Source organism: Anabrus simplex, chromosome 1 (genome assembly GCF_040414725.1).
Source record: "Anabrus simplex isolate iqAnaSimp1 chromosome 1, ASM4041472v1, whole genome shotgun sequence".
Lineage (NCBI taxonomy): Eukaryota > Metazoa > Arthropoda > Insecta > Orthoptera > Tettigoniidae > Anabrus > Anabrus simplex.
In genome coordinates this window covers 1,033,779,262-1,033,797,415 of record NC_090265.1, presented here as the reverse complement: position 1 = coordinate 1,033,797,415, position 18,154 = coordinate 1,033,779,262, and the positions used below count along the sequence as shown (strand labels likewise).

Sequence of the window (18,154 nt, the reverse complement as noted above, 5' to 3'; positions counted from 1 at the left end):
TACAGATAATAATTCAGAGTCAGCGGTGGCTTATAAAAATAAAAATAAATGCAATGTTAAGCTATTTACACCAATTCCGAAATGAAGTCGAAAATGGATATTACTATTTACAATTGATCACTGGACATCCACAGTCTTCATTGACAACAAGCCATTAAGTTGACGCAAATATCGTTATGATATTTAGATTGCTCATTATCATTAAAATCAGGCTAATTAGATTTGAATAAAATGTATAGTTCAGCAGAATAAAACGTAAAATAAACAAATAGATCTGAGTTTGAATATGAATATACATATAAATCTGCTCATAAATATGAACATAAGTTTGAACATAAATTTGAACATAAATCTGAACTCATTTAATTTGGTCTTTCTTCTATGATGCGCTTCGGTAACGACTTACGGGCTAAGGTATATTTCCCTAATGCCTGTTAAATCTGGCTCCTAGCCTATCATTTCCCTATCCATTATTCTCTTAAAGAATGTAAATTCAAATAAACTCTGTGCCAGAATAAATAAGTTATCTATCTAGCTTTCCACATAATTTTTGATTCACGTATACATCTATTTCAGGCTCTATGTGCTCTCCCTTTGTCATATTCCATAACATTTCTCATCTTCGCAAGTTACTCAATTCATTTGGGCTGTCAGAATGTAAATACTACGCATTTATGCTCGGAAATATATTACCGCATTTATAAATATCATATTTGCATTTGGCAATGAACACCGTTATATTCTTTATTCTTTATTATTATTTTTCTCTAGATCACAGTAAACAAATACCAAATTGATCCGTTGAATGAGAAAAATAACAGCGTTCAACTTTAGCCACACACACAACTTCTACTAACTTTAAAACAAACAGATATAGTTAATATACATACAAAGAAAGAGAAGAACACCACAGATTATAGGCAAAGACAAAAGGAAAAGAACACCATATAAAAACCTACTGTCCGGCCGAGTCATCACCCCTGGTGAGAAGAAGGCCGCCCTCCCGATGATGACCCAACCGACCCAGCCCGTGGAGACCTCCTGAAGACCCCAAAATCTAACCAGATGACAATGTTATCCCTCTCACCATTCCATTTCTAAACGTACCCCTTGGACATGCCATGAAGTCCGTCGGATACTCTGGATATGTGACTCCCTCTGATAGGGTCACCCAGTAATCATCCTCAGTGTTTTCATGTCATGTCCCGCCTAAGTATATTTGTCTTGGGCCCTTCCCCACCCCGACTTCTTACGGGTGAGTCCTCCTCACCCTTGTCCCTCTTTCCTTGCCATCTACACCATCATTTCTCTATACTTCTCCTGCACCACCTTCCAGCATAAAATTCAGCCTTAAATAATCACTTCAAAAATACCCAGCCCTTACCATTACGACCACCCTTACATGTTTTCCCTCTCACCATTCCATTTCTAAACGTACCCCTTGGACATGCCATGAAGTCCTTCGGATACTCCGGATATGAACACCGTTATAAAATATATCATAATATTCTCGTACTTGAAATACAGCATCTACTATTGTCATATAATCCCATCAGAATCTCAATTCTACTTCAATGTATATCACTCATACCTTGGTTTAGGTCATTCCCGCGGTGTGCTCAGTTTCACGTACATGAATCATTTCACACAAATCCTTACCTCTTATAAATGTGACATGGCATTTCCTTAGATGCAGACAATCCTTGCCCTCTCTGTAACACATAAATAAACATCCGCATTTCATTATACATTGACTTATTTCGCCGAGTTACCAATACTGTAACATGATTTCAACATTCAACTAACAACTTCATTATCATAACCTCCACTACAACATGTCGCGATTACTCTTATATTACCATGCCAAATATGTCACAATTGCCTCTCTTGTAAACACATCTCAATAACGTTATATATCATAACCCCAAACTGAGTTCCATACTCTTATGTTGCGGAGCAAAGAGTACGTGATTCTACGCATTCATCTCAGATGCGCGGACCAAACATGACGTAAACATTTAGTATAACCAATACGAGATTTATCAAAATTCCACAATGTGTCAAATCATTGCTGTCAGCTGTTATAAAAGACACTTCCTTCAAATTCTCGTAACTCATTAGTTATTCTGACCAAAAAAATGCGGTGGCGTATATGTAATGTACTAGAATCTTATTCTACACTACTTGATCGTATTACTATAGACTTAAATATCTCACATTTCACTTTCATTATTCACTTGCACTCTTAATTAAATGGTTTTTATCACCAACTTATCAGCACATGCCACAAGTAAATGTATACGCAAATCCAAAAACTACGTAATTAAAAATGTAAAGGCTTAGCTCGCTTGTCGTTACATTTGGTCCAGTTGTTCCGCCTCCACTCGGATGTCGTTAGCTCTGCGGTCAGGATGTGGGTTAGTCATCTGGTTGGCCGTTGCCTTCCTCATCATGGGTTGGTCATCTGGTTGGCCGTTGCCTTCCTCATCATGGGTTGGTCATCTGGTTGGCCGTTGCCTTCCTCATAATGGGTTGTCATCTGGTTGGCCGTTGCCTTCCTCATCATGGGTTGGTCATCTGATTGGCCGTTGCCTTACTCATCATGGGTTGGTCATCTGGTTGGCCGTTGCCTTCCTCATCATGGATTTGTCATCTGGTTGGGATGTACCGCTCCCCAGTTTGGTCCATCGTGCATGTTTAGCAGGCACACATCATATTACTTCTGCTGGCAACAAAAATATACATTTCGGAGCAGAAAATTGTCATGATATAATCCATCTGACAATAATAATTCTCCAGTTGTTATTTCTTTTTCTTGCTCTCTGAGATATAACTGATCTCGTCGGGATTAAGTTCTCCGTATATATATATATATCGGCTCTTTCTGGGAAAATCTCAAAAGTTTCTTCTTCTTCTTTCTTGAATTAGACCAAGGTAGTCTTCTTGCCGTATGAAAGTATTTCTCTTGGGTTTCAATTGGTCCCTCCTTACAGAATGCGACGCGATTGCTCTTGGGATCCTTCTAGGCGTATATCACCGTATCTTGCTTATTTTTTAATATTTCAATTAACTCTGGTTCGTCGGCCGGTGAATTATATTATTTGTTTTATAACGACGATCCCTTTTCTTCAAGAATCTCCTCTAAATTCTTGTATCCTCTTTCAATATATAGCTCGTTTACCGGTTACGTCTTCACTCTTCCGATGCAAGTTTTTAAGTGAAGTTTTTTAACAATCCCTCGCTTCTATTTTCTTTGTAAAACAATTCACTTGACTCTCTACTGTTCCGTAGTGCCTTCAATATTTGTCCGTTCCCAGACATGCACGGCCTTCTATAATATCGCACTACATATATATTCCTTGTATCTCATAGATCGGATGGGCCATACCTTCCTTCGGCGCCATTTTGAAAGCTGTCTACGAGATGTAAACGGGCACAATATGGACTTCCTATCTGTAGTCTTTCAAGGTGTTCTGCTTTTTTATGGACATGAGTGTATCAACCAGCTTGATCCTGGACTGAATAATTTTTGCAATAATGCACCTGTTTGTAGAAATTTAAAAATTCGGGCATTTTTCTTAGTAATTTTGAACCGGGCGAGTTGGCCGTGCGCGTAGAGGCGCGCGGCTGTGAGCTTTCATCCGGGAGATAGTAGGTTCGAATCCCACTATCGGCAGCCCTGAAAATGGTTTTCCGTGGTTTCCCATTTTCACACCAGGCAAATGCTGGGGCTGTACCTTAATTAAGGCGACGGCCGCTTCCTTCCAACTCCTGGGCCTTTCCTATCCCATCGTCGCCATAAGACCTATCTGTGTCGGTGCGACGTAAAGCCCCTAGCAAAAAAGTAATTTTGAAATAAAAAATAATGGGCAGCTTTTATGCTCTAATGGTCAGCGTGCTGCTCTAAACCTCCTAAGATATTTAGGAGCAGCATTTGCTTTGAAGAAAACCACCTGCAACACTTAAGAAGGTGGGCCCTGCCAGTTTATAAGGTAGGTATGAACTTGTTTCAAAACCTTCCATTCGCTTTGATGCCAGCTGGGGATCTAATGGTCTATATTAGGAGCAAGTTATTACATAAACTTGAAATTACCAACTGGTTTGGTAGAAGACAGTTCGGCTTAAGGAAAGATTATTCCAGTGAGGCTCAACTTGTAGGAGTCCAGCAAGATATAGCAGTTATTTTAGATTAAGAAGGTCACAGTTAGACAGCAGTGAGACATTATGGTAGGGTGAGTGTGACTGTGATCTGTCACCCTTAATGTATATAGATTACATGGGTCATCTATTGAAAAATATAAACTAGAAGAGAGAGATTCAGTTGGATGGAAATATAGTAAACAGTTTGTCTATGCCAACGACTTGGTTCTAACGGCAGACTGTGCTGAAAGCCTGCAGTGTAATATCGTGGAGCTTGAAAGGAGGTGCAACAAAAAAGCAGACGGATAATATTTCTGGGATTATTGAAGGCTATGGGATGGGATATAGTGCCATATCTCAAATACTTATTTCATTACTCTTTGAATGAAAGAGTGATGCCAAGTGAATGGAAAGTTGCAATAGTAACCGGAGTGTAAAAGGGAAAGGGTGATTAAAACAAGCGGGTAATTACAGGCCAGTCAGCTTGACACGTGTTGCTCGTAAATTCTGGGAAAAGCATTGTTTGTGATTATATTAGACACATTTGCGAAATTACTAACTGGTTTGGTGTAAGACAGTTCGGCTTAAGGAAAGATTATTCCAGTGAGGTTGAACTTGTAGGAGTCCAGCAAGATATAGCAGTTATTTTAGATTCAGGAGGTCAAATGGACTGTATCGCTATTGGCCAATTCAAGGTAGATCATGGGAGATTACTGACAAAATGAGGTCCATTGGACTGGACAAAAGAGTGGTTGAATGGGTGGCTAAATTTCTAGAAAATAGAACTCCGAGAATTAGTGTAGGTGAAGTGTTATCTGATACAGTAATGATTAAGAGGTGGGTGGGTGGGTGGACACCTCACGGCAGTATTATTTGACCTTTATGTTATATATATAAATGACATGAGAAAAGAATTGGAGTCACAGATAAGGGTATTTGTGGATGATGTTATGTTGTATAGAGTAGTAAATGAGTTGTGGGGTTGTGAGTGATTGCAGGGGTTCCTAGACAATGCTGTGAGAAGGACAGCGGACAATACTATGATGGTAAATGGGATGAAAAGTCACGTTGTAAGTTTATCAAGAGGAAAAGTCCTTTCAGTTTTAATTACTGTGATGATGGGATGATAGTACATCATGGGAATCACTGTAAGTACCTAGGTGTTAATATAAGGAGTAATCACATTAACGAGGTTGTAAAAGAAAGGTTACAGATCTTTTCACATGGTAATGAGGGTATTTAGGGATTGTAGTAAGGATGAAAAGAAGAGGGCGTATAAGTCTATGGTAAGACCCCAGCTAGAGTACGGGACACACACTTGGACTAATTGATACGAGCACGATTTGTTGTGGGTGTTTTTCGATAAAGGAGTAGTGTTACGAAAATGTTGTCAACTTTGGGCTGGGAAGACTTTTGGGAGTAAGGGGACGAGATGCTCGACTAAGTGGCATGTTCCGAGCTATCGGTGGAGAGATGGCGTTGAATAATATTAGTAGCCGAATACGCTTGGGCGGTGCTTTTTAAAAACAGGAACGATCGTATTATGATGATAAAGCTGGAGTTCAAGGCGACAAACAGGGCTAGTATTCATCTATAAGACGAGGAGTTAGTGGTTGGAATAATTATTTATCAAGGGAAATATTCGATAAATGTTCGATAAATTTCCAAGTCCTTTGGAAATTTTTAAGGAGAGGCTAAGTAAACAATTGATAGGGAACCTGCCCCCCGGGCGGCAGCCCTAAATTATAATAATTGATTGAGCGATAAAATTGGCATTTCTAAGACTGAAGTGAAGTCAGTTAGGAAGAAACCTAAGAGAATGTAGTGTCAGATTAGGAATATAAAACTGGAACAGGAGGGTCATTAACGAGTTTATTCCCCAGGACAGTAGTATAATAAATGGAATCGAATCAAATTGTAGCAAAGATAATGCACTGAGCTTGGCGGTGCGGTGAGGTCGATGGTAGGAGAGCTCCCTGCATCTATCTGCAGACCGACTTGGCAGTGAATGTTGGGGGTCTCGTGATATCGTATACATGTTGGATGTAATAGACATGAAAGTAGCAAGACTGATTTATGGTACAAGGAGGTGAATACAATGGCAGGCGGGTACCCCCAATGAGGAGATAAAGGCGAAATTAAGAATGAACTATTTTTTTAAATTTATTTATTTCAAAAGAGGCACCTGAGCCAAGGCTCATAATGGTGCAGTACAAATAATTACATTTGGCAACAAAGATGAGATTTGAGAACATCAGCTTCTAGGACAAAAATATAACATACTGTACAATGAATAATTATAATATTAATTACATTTGGCAACAAAGATGAGATTTTAGAACATCAGCTTCTAGGATAAAAGTATAATATACTGTACAATGAAGAAGAATAATAATAATATTAAGGTATCTTAGTGATAGAAACCAAATATGAACAGCAGTGATATAATATACTAAATCAGTACTCTATAGGCTTGTCATTTTTACTTTTAGAAAATTAACAAGCTTGATTTTAAAGATGGGTAAGTTAGCGGCTTCTCGAATATGCTCAGGAAGGCTATTGAAAAACTTTACAGAGAAATGCCAAATGCTTCAGGCTATATAAGGCGAGTGCTGGGGCAGCTCGGGGACAGTCAGCAGCCAGGGAGGGAAGAGGCAACAGATGGCTGAAGTGTGCGTATGAACCATTGGCAAAGTAATACGAAGTGAACACAGGAGGGGAATAATGGAGTGAACCATAGAGGACAAGAGAAGCTGAGCGAGGCCCATGCTACAATGATTTGAATCGGGCGAGTTGGCCGGGCGGTTAGGGCCGCACAGTTGTGAGATTGCATCCGGGAGGTAAGTGGGTTCGAACCCCACTGTCAGCAGCCCTAAAGATGGTTTTCCGTGGTTTCCCATTTTCACACCAGGCAAATGCTCGGGCTGTACCTTAATTAAGGCCATGGCCGATTCCTTCCCACTCCTAGCCCTTTCCTGTCCCATCGTCACCATAAGACCTATCTGTGTCGGTGCAACGTGAAACAAGTTGTAAGAAAACAATTTGACTCAGTTTTTAAAGATAATAGCTCTGGAACTAAACGAGGCCACAGATTTAGTTGCAGGTATAGGATTGTGGAGGCGCTTGATTAATTCATAGGGGCCTCCAAAATGAACGCTAAAATGCGTACCATTCTGTAGTGAAGATGTATGTATGTACGTATTGAACCCTTTAGGTCCTTATTGAGGGATACCTACCTTTCTTACCTATCAGCAAAGTTCATGAGATCTGTCTCTTGGGTCGTATCGGGTTCTTCGTCACTTGCTGAGGTAAAGGTAGGGTTCAGTAATTCTAATCTATCTACTGGAATGAAAGGTCTGTTTAAAAGATTCCTATTTATTCAGGAAATTTCTGAAGCATTCTAATATTTCCACGGTGTCATAGTCAATTGTGTCCACTGGACACCACAATCATTTTTACATAAACGTCAGAACACTGGCGTGAGACTTTAACGTAACTGCCTGACGGGCATTCATACTAGAAACCATTGTCTCAATTATTAATCATTTAAGAAAGGAAAGTCTGGAAATCCTTAAATTCGGCTTCCACGTGAGACCACATGTACCATCATAGTGATTCGTTATGGTCCAGCCCTCGTAACACGAACTCTGGACTCTGGGTATAATTAAGGCCGTCCAATCGGTGTGTGCCACACAGTGGTTCTACGGCATGGACCCTTAATTGAATCGATGTGACCTGCGTCTATGTCATGGACCGACATCTAATCTTCTAAGTTACTTTAAAGTCATTGTGGATGATGACCGCAGCGAAATGCTGCTACGATGGCATATGGCCCTAATCTAAGTCACTGAGGTTGATGACCCCTTGACCATCCAAGTTTCTAGGCTGAAGGCTAAACACAATTAAGTTACATCGGTTGATGACCAAAGTTCCACTTTACTATCCCCAGCACATTCACTGCTCAATCAATCAAAGTTCAATAATTACAACAATAGCAATGCTCACAAACTTTGTGGCAGTAAAATCCATTTCCTTCGGATATGTCCCCTTAATCGTTACTTTACATGTTAATATTCCCCAGAAAACAAACTAAAATTTCCAGAATGCATCTCCAAGTTATTCGCTTGATTAAAGTTATTTCAAAATGCGGTTTCACTGAATTTGATAATTAAATAAATTTAAATGATTTATCGAAATGTTAAAGAACAGTAAATTTTATCTCCGCGGACTCTGGTTTCTTCACAAATTTCTACGCAGCTGTGATGTGAATTCAATCTTATGATCTTTATCTGGCTGGAAAAGAATTGTTACATAATTCATGTCCAGTTATATATCTTGTCTCGTGATCTTACACTTTAAAATCTAATCTAGTCCTAACCATTATTAAAACTTGGATATCCTACGAATCTACGTACAAACCAAACAACTCGCCATATAATTACGATGTCATATCTCGTCATTACCATTTATGAATTTTGCATACCCCTCACAGACAAACCGATCATTACGACCATCGCTCTATATATATGGACAACCCTGAATTTGGTTACTCTGTTCCTTATACTCAAAGTTCGTGATTTCAAATGTTCAATACGTCCCCAATTACAGTATTTCACAATACTCAGATCATTACCGGCTATGAATTTCAACTAAATCCAGCATTTTAACGTTTTCCCTGGCCGAGAATTACAATCTCAATACCAAGCCTGTCCCGTTATCACAACTGAGGCCTCTCGCCCCCCGAGCTCGCTTGGCAGTTACATGAAACACCTGGTTTACTCACAGTTGACGGGCTTCTCAAAATGCTCTCTTTAAACTCTGCCGACAAATTTAAACAAAATACGATATTCTAACTGAACCCATGACCTTTGTGCCCTAAGAACATTATGCATAAATCGACAATCATTTAAAAGTTGGATTCTTGATAGCATGGATTTGACACATGACGAGGAGGTGATTACCTCCGGTCCCACGCTCTGGGATACATGACGTCAGCCACACGTGTCAACGGCGGAAGAATCTCAAGTCATTTTTGTGAACTATTTCAAAGCGCGTGTACATGGCGACCCAAGCCAAGTCAAAAAAATATAGTGCCTATCAAAGGGGGTCAATCATCTCACAAATCGAACCCGTCAAAGTTTTAAATGTCCATGAACACTACCGCCAGAAATGTAGCAAGCATGTAGTCACTTTCAAAACTCTTGAAATTACAGTTTAGGTAAGTCAGAAAATTTATAGAAATTTTCTTGGCGGCAAAGGGAGAGATCCGAAGAGGAGGTAACTGCTATAAATATGAAGGGACGCCATGACGAAGTCTCCTTCTCCGGCATTTGTGATACAAAGCGGACGAAAAATTGTTGAGCTGCTCAGCGAAATCAAACCAACGAAAGTAGACTGAGTTCAACTGCAGATTTTAGCCATTGCGGCTAGGTCTTGACTCCGTGAGGAGATAGTTTTCTTGAGTGAAATAATTGTACCAGATAGGACGGTCAAAGTACTGAATAAATTCAAATGTGATTAAGTAATTCGTGTGCGGAAATAATTATAATACATCGTGTGGACTCAACAAACAAGTGAAGGGTATTTTCTTTTTTTATGCTTTATTCCAGGAAACCTGAAGAAATATTAAAAGAATGGTTTGTAAAGCCATGAATGTAAAAATGGCTAAATAAAATGCCAGGGTCGCAGGTGAGCCCTATGACGACATGAGGTAGGTGACTTTCCATCTTACTACCTCTTATATCTTGTCACGTGATCTCTAAAGGTGTATTTGAATGGGGATATACGACGCAGTGGTCACCCGTACTAAGTTTTGTAAATGTGAGAGTACGACTAAAATATTCATTTGTTTTATTTTCCACTTGGATAAAATTTTGAAGTCTTGCGAGTGCCGTATAATGTTGTAAAAAGTTATTGAATAGGGTTCCGAAGTGATATCACGTCCAATGTAGATCGTCATCCGTGTGAGTGTACTGCCTATATTTTGTGATGCCAAATTAAGATGTTCATTCGACGTAATTTTTTTCTGTCTGCAATTTGACGTTAATAATAATAATCCATGGTCACTCATTTTCAATCGAATGGAAGCGCGCTGTCGGGTGAGAACCTAGGGTGATGAATTTGGTCACGGAGAGAAACGTTTTTCTATGCCCATTTTAAACTGTGTCTGACTGACAATACAAAGATCTAGTAGAATGTTTCAGTCATTTTGTTCATAAAAATCAAGTTATTAAATACGATATCATTTATACGAAGTTATTCATGATTAATGCATTGTGCCATATTAGACGTCGAGATTTCTAGTAAGGATTTTATTCCAGTTCTTTGTCGATGATAATTGTGGAGCTGGGAAACAGAGGTTAGTTTTGTTGATATGAGATTTGTGAATCAGGTTGGACCTGTCATTGAAGCCGGGGCATGATAGCCCGAGGAATGTTTTATATGAGTTGAGATGAGATGTGCGAATCAGGTTAGAGTCCTGTCATTGAAGCCGGGACATGATAGCCCGGGGAATATTTTATAATGTTGAGAATGGAAAGAAATTCATAGAAATCCATAGCGGTATCAATTGGCGACGCGTATAATTAGTGTGGGCATCTTGAAGCATACTCTGTGCATTTTGTTGGTTAGAATATCGTATTTGTTTAAATTTGTCGGCAGAGTTTAAAGAGAGCATTTTGAGAAGCCAGTCAACTGTGAGTAAACCAGGTGTTTCATGTAACTGCCAAGCAAACTGGGGGCGAGAGGCCTCAGCTATGATAACGGGACAGGCGTGGGATTGAGATTGTACTGTATTCTCGGCCAGAGAAACGTTAAAATGCTGGATTTAGTTGAAATTCATAGCCGGTAAGGATCTGAGTATTGTGAAATACTGTAATTGGGGACGTAATGAACATTTGAAATCACGAACTTTGAGTATAAGGAACAGAGTAACCAAATTCAGGGTTGTCCAAAATATAGAGCGATGATTGTGATGATCGGTTTGTCTGTAAGGGGTGTGCAAATTTCATAAATGGTAATGACGAGATATGACATCGTAATTATATGGCGAGTTGTTTGGTTTGTACGTAGATTATTAGGATATGCAAGTGTTAATAACGGTTAGGACTAGATTAGATTTTAAAGTGTGAAATCACGAGACAAGATATATAACTGGACATGAATTATGTAACAATTCTTTTCCAGTCAGATAAAGATCATAAGATTGAATTCACATCACAGCTGCGTAGAAATTTGTGAAGAAACCAGAGTCCGCGGAGATAAAATTTACTGATCTTTAACATTTCGTTAAATCATTTAAATTTATTTAATTATTAAATTCAGTGAAACCGCATTTTGAAATAACTTTAATCAAGCGAATAACTTGGAGATGCATTCTGGAAATTTTAGTTTGTTTTCTGGGGAATATTAACATGTAAAGTAACGATTAAGAGGACATATCCGAAGGAAATGGATTGTACTGCCACAAAGTTTGTGAGCATTGCTATTGTTGTAATTATTGAACTTTGATTGATTGAGCAGTGAATGTGCTGGGGATAGTAAAGTGGAACTTTGGTCATCAACCGATGTAACTTAATTGTGTTTAGCCTTCAGCCTAGAAACTTGGATGGTCAGGGGGTCATCAACCTCAGTGACTTAGATTAGGGCCATATGCCATTGTAGCATCATTTCCTTGCGGTCATCATCCACAATGACTTTAAAGTAACTTGGAAGATTAGATGTCGGTCCATGACATAGACGCAGGTCACATCGATTCAATTAAGGGTCCATGCCGTAGAACCACTGTGTGGCACACACCGATTGGACGGCCTTAATTATACCCAGAGTCCAGAGTTCGTGTTACGAGGGCTGGACCATAACGAATCACTATGATGGTACATGTGGTCTCACATGGAAGCCGAATTTAAGGATTTCCAGACTTTCCTTTCTTAAATGATTAATAATTGAGACAATGGTTTCTAGTAAGAATGCCCGTCAGGCAGTTACGTTAAAGTCTCACACCAGTGTTCTGACGTTTATGTAAAAATGATTGTGGTGTCCAGTGGACACAATTGACTTCTATGATAACATTGACATATAAGATGGCTTCAGAAATTTCCTGAATAAATAGGAATCTTTTAAATAGACCTTTCATTCCAGTAGATAGATTAGAATTACTGAACCCTACCTTTACCTCAGCAAGTGACGAAGAACCCGATACGACCCAAGAGACAGATCTCATGAACTTTGCTGATAGGTAAGAAAGGTAGGTATCCCTCAATATGGACCTAAAGGGCTCAGTAACCAACAAAATGCACAGATTATGCTTCAAGACGCCCACACTAATTATACGCGTCGCCAATTGATACCGCTATGGATTTCTATGAATTTCTTTCCATTCCCAACATTATAATGACAGGACTCTAACCTGATTCGCTCATCTCAACTCATATAAAACATTCCTCGGGCCTCCATGTCCCGTTTTCAATGACAGGTCCAACCTGATTCGCAAGTCTCATATCAACAAAACTAACCTCTGTTTCCCAGCTCCACAATTATCATCGACAAAGAACTGGAATAAAATCCTCACTAGAAATCTCGACGTCTAATATGGCACAATGCATTACTCATGAATAACTTCGCATAAATGAGATCGTATTTAATAACTTGATTTTACGAGAAATGACTGAAACATTCTACTAGATCTTTTTATTGTCAGTCAGACACAGTTTAAAATGGGCATAGAAAAACGTTTCTCTCCGTGACCAAATTCATCACCCTAGGTTTTCACCCGACAGCGCGCTTCCACTCGATTGAAAATGAGTGACCATGGATTATTATTATTAACGTCAAATTGCAGACAGGAAAATTTTTACGTCGAATGAACATCTTAATTTGACATCACAAAATATAGGCAGTACACTCACACGGATGACGATCTACATTGGACGTGATATCACTTCGGTACCCTATTCAATAACTTTTTACAACATTATACGGCACTCGCAAGACTTCAAAATTTTATCCAAGTGGAAAATAAAACAAATGAATATTTTAGTCGTACTCTCACATTTACAAAACTTAGTAGGGGTGACCACTGCGTCGTATATCCCCATTCAAATACACCTTTAGAGATCACGAGACAAGATATAAGAGGTAGTAAGATGGAAAGTCACCTACCTCATGTCGTCATAGGGCTCACCTGCGACCCTGGCATTTTATTTAGCCATTTTTACATTCATGGCTTTACAAACCATTTTTTAAATATTTCTTCAGGTTTCCTGGAATAAAGCATAAAAAAAGAAAATACCCTTCACTTGTTTGTTGAGTGCACACGATGGACTATAATTATTTCCGCACACGAATTACTTAATCACATTAGAATTTATTCAGTACTTTGACCGTCCTATCTGGTACCATTATTTCACTCAAGAAAACTATCTCCTCATGGAGTCAAGACTTAGCCGCAATGGCTAAAATCTGCAGTTGAACTCAGTCTACTTTCGTTGTTTGATTTCGCAGAGCAGCTCAACAATTTTTCGTCCGCTTTGTATCACAAATGCCGGAGGAGACTTCGTCATGGCGTCCCTTCATATTTATAGCAGTTACCCCCTCTCTTCGGATCTCTCCCTTTGCCGCCAAGAAAATTTCTATAAATTTTCTGACTTACCTAAACTGTAATTTGAAGAGTTTTGAAAGTGACTACATGCTTGCTACATTTCTGGCGGTAGTGTTCATGGACATTTAAAACTTTTACGGGTTCGATTTGTGAGATGATTGACCTCCTTTGATAGGCACTATATTTTTTGACTTGGCTTGGTCGCCATGTACACGCGCTTTGAAATAGTTCACAAAAATGACTTGAGATTCTTCCGCCGTTGACACGTGTGGCTGACGTCACGTACCCCAGAGCGTGGGACCGAAGGTAATCACCCCCTCGTCACGTGTCAAATCCATGCTATCAAGAATCCAACTTTTAAATGATTGTTCATTTATGCATAATGTTCTTAGGGCACAAAGGTCATGGGTTCAGTATGTATGTATAGATGGATGCAAGTGGCTACACGGTTTGAGTCACGTAGCTGCCAGCTTGCATTCGGGAGGTAGTGGGCTAGATTCCCACTGTCTGCAGCCCTGAAGATGGTTTCCGTGTTTTCCCATTTTCACATCAGGCAAATGCTGGGGCTGAACCTTAATCAAAGCCATGCCCGATTCCTTCCCGCTCCTAGCCCTTTCCTGTCCCATTGTCGCCATACGACTATCTATGTCGGTGCGACGTAAATTAAATAGCTAAAAAAAGAGTCTCTGGGGCCCCTTTTAGTTGCCTCTGACGACAGACAGGGGATACCGTGGGCGTTATTCTATCGCCCTCCCCACAGGGGGACGTGTTAAGAGGAAATTCGTGTCTAGTCGTACTTCCTCTTAAAAGCACCATCACCACCACCTCTTGGTGATGATGATCCAAGTCTTAAAGCGCGTCTGGATGTTATGTTATGCTAAACAATTCTACCAAGTGGTCAACAGTTGGTGGAAGCTTTATTTCATTGTATAAGCATTGAACCTGATCCAATGTTATTCTTCTCTTGTTTCAGTCTGAATCGAGTATATTTAGTCGTGAGGAAGAAATAAAGGTCCCATCGGAACTAGTGGATTATCGCTGTTGATAGAAGTCTGCACAACCGTCATTGCCTATTGATATTGTATGAACCAATAAAAGAAGTCTAAATGGAAGTTAAGCACGACGTAAGTGGAGAAAAGACTGTCATACTTTACAAGGGAAAGTTAAGACTCTCCAGTCTCAATAGTTTGAGTGTTTACCAGGTTACTTATGGAGAGCGGGCAAGAAATCCTTGAAAATGGTGTGTGCTCGACGTACAGCCACATTTGTACGAAGACAGACTTGGTGGCTGACATATGAAGAGAAATGCAATGGTAGGACTTGATATACGAATGTGAATGTATCTACTTCAAACCTGGGAACTATCTCCTAGGCTTACTTACTCTCGCCCGATGTAAAGACCGGAACAGTACCTTAAGTCAAGTCATGGATACCACAGTAATAAAGCATATCATACAACTACCTCACACTAATTGCGAACCTATCTCACTTCGAGGTGAGGAAAGCACAATACTGTTATCGTTGAAAATAATATAATTTAGCTGATAATGGAAACCTCTTTTAAAGGAAAGGAGTGGGAAGAGTGCTTGTGGGCACTGCAAACCACATAGTCCTCTGATTGATATGACCTGTAGGAGACAGGAGTTCCATTTCACAAAGTAGTCACCGCCAGAACTACAAATACCGAGTGAGTTGGTCGCACGGTTTGGGTCGTGTATGTCAGCTTGCATCCAGGAGATTGTGGGTTCGAACCACACTGTCGGCAGCCCTGAAGATAGTTTTCCGTGGTTTCCCATTTTCAAACCAGGTAAATGCTGGGTTTGTACCTTATAACACCACGGTTTCTTCCTTACCTACCCTAGGCCTGCCAATCTCATCGTCGCTATAAGAGCTGTCTGAGATAGTGCGATTTAAAACCACTAGAAATAATCGCAAAAATAATCAAAGTAGATTTTTGACATGCACCGTGAGTAGTGAATGGAGAATTAATTCTTGGACTGATCACAAAATTTCACTCCATACAAATCAAAAGTGTCCGTCTCTGTGGTGTAGTGGTTTGTGTGATTAGCTGCTACCCCCAGAGCCCGGGGTTCGATTCTCGGCTCTGCCACGAAATTGAAAACGTGGTACGAGGGCTGGGACGGGGTCCAGTCAGCCTCGGGAGGTCAATCGATTAGGGGAGGGGGTAGATTTCCACCTCAGCTATCCTCGAAGTGGTTTTCCGTGCTTTCTCGCTTCTCCTCCAGGCAAATGCCGCGATGTTACCTAACATAGGTCACGGCCGCTTCCTTCCCTCTTCCTTGTCTACTCATTCCAATCTTCCCATCCCCCTAAAAGTCTCCCTGGACCAGGAACCAGTCCTCCTTCCCAGTTGTATCCCCGACCCAAAGTCTTACGCTCCAAGACACTGCTCTTGAGGCGATAGAGTTGGGATCCCTCGCTGAGTCCGAGAGAAAAATCAACCCTGGAGGGTAAATGGATTAAGAAAGAAGAAGATAAATCAAAAGCGAACTCCTTCGGTTGCATAAACCATTCAGGGCGTTCATAGGCCTATTGTAGAACGCATATTTGAATCACCATGCTGTACAAATATGATACTCGTGAATGATTTGCCACACCATAAGAGTTCACTTTCGATTGAGATGCAGTCAAATTTGTGATCCTGCTGTGACTCTTTGCTGGTCCTTGTGCACATTAAAAATCTAATTTGATTATTTTGTGAATTTTAACGATGACCACTTTGTGATACGTCACTCCTATCATCTACAGAACATCAGAACAGGCAGAGATACTTTTAGCACTACCAAGGGTAAAATTTCCATCGTTCTCCTGTGGACAAGATTGTGTATTAGCAACTAATATTATTAGTCATGAGAACTACACGGTGTGTGGCACTTCCAAAGATTTCGACAACACTGCGCTTTCCCAATCTCATAGTGAGATAGCTTTCTCTTATAATTATTGCAGTTCTTTCAAAAATCAAATTAATAACTTAAGAGGCACAAATACTTATCTGAGACGATATACTTAACTTTAGATAGAATATAAACTAGACTAAGGAGCCTCCATTCCTTGCTTCGTTCCTTCTTAAATGAATAAAATTAAAAGTCTTTACCTACTATATACAGGCTGGCTAATACTGAGCATGTGTCACGTCTGACAAGTAAGGTTTATGAGGCGAGATGTCTGAATACTGAAATAAGACTTGAAGTGTCAATTCCTCCCACAAAATCTCGTATTTAGAATAACTTCGTTGTTAGAAATCTTCCCTTGAATTCTTAAGATCGTTGGTTAAAATCGGCAAGGCCGTACCAAAGTGAAATTTACTGGACATTGTCCTGTGTCTAACCCCACAATATTTTAAATGTACAAGACATCTCACTCACTGGTGGAGACCGATCACAATTGACGTCTTAACAGAGTGACGACTCGCAGCACAACTGAACTGTCGGGACGCAGCCCTCTCTCGATATTACCCTCGACTTATGGCGGAAGAATACTACTGTACGTTGTGAATTGAGATACTCAGAGCATTCACTTTCCATACCAAAAGTCGTATCATTTCACATTTTTGCTTTGTGTAACTCACAAAATCACTGCGTTATGATTGATATATCTTGATTCAGAAATCGATAATCTATTCTTAGATGACTTTGATGGCTGGAGTACTGATAAGTTTCTTGGCGCAGTTGTTGATGTCGGGTATCTCGCGCCAAGGTGCGGCGTTAGCCTCCAACCCATGCGTTGCTACTACACGGTTCTAATTATTAATTACCTGTTATACAATTAAAGTTGTCACTTGCACCTAATGATCATATTTTGACGTGATGTTAGGACCACACAAGTAATTCCTTAATTTCGGCCCGCTAGTTTTAAAACTAAAAAATGGCGAGCTTTCATTGGCTCAGAGGTTTTCGATGTACCTCTGTCTGTACGATTCCAAGATGAATAAGGGGTGTTGGGTATGCTTCTTTTGATTTTCTTTCTTTGTCTAATTCCTGCTCCTTTGTCAGCCGTCCACGGGGATGTTCCCACGTTTGCTTCATTGTCACAGCTTTCACCTACAGCTGCACCGGATATCGAATGCTGTCGTTTCAAAGATAACACTTTTACGATCAAAACAAATGTGACATTTGGAGACTTGGCTAGCGTAAAGGCTCTGCTAGGGAGGTCTTTAAAGTTTGGCCGCCGAGTTTGGACTGAAATCTCTGTACTGGCTGCAATACAATTTAATATTTATTGAAGCCAATGTTTTATTTTTATCAGACTCGATCAGATGGGTGCAATATGAATGTATGTTATGGTCCACACCATTTCTCAAGCAAACTAGGTACACATATGATATGACTTAATATCTGGGAAATATACTGTGGGGTAAGACACTCCCTTCCAACACTAGGGGAGGGGGTGACATGA

At 40.0% G+C, this 18,154-nt stretch overlaps 1 protein-coding gene across 1 annotated transcript in view; it reads left to right on the top strand.

Annotated features, from left to right (window-relative positions):
* Window positions 1-15,160, top strand: part of LOC136857895 (uncharacterized) — a 135,366-nt gene extending 120,206 nt beyond the window's left edge. The window contains exon 18 of the mRNA XM_068225197.1: window positions 14,712-15,160. Within this exon, the coding sequence (XP_068081298.1) occupies window positions 14,712-14,783 (72 nt within the window). The 3' untranslated portion in view covers window positions 14,784-15,160. The remainder of the gene's footprint in view (window positions 1-14,711) is intronic.
* Window positions 15,161-18,154: the final 2,994 nt, after the last annotated feature.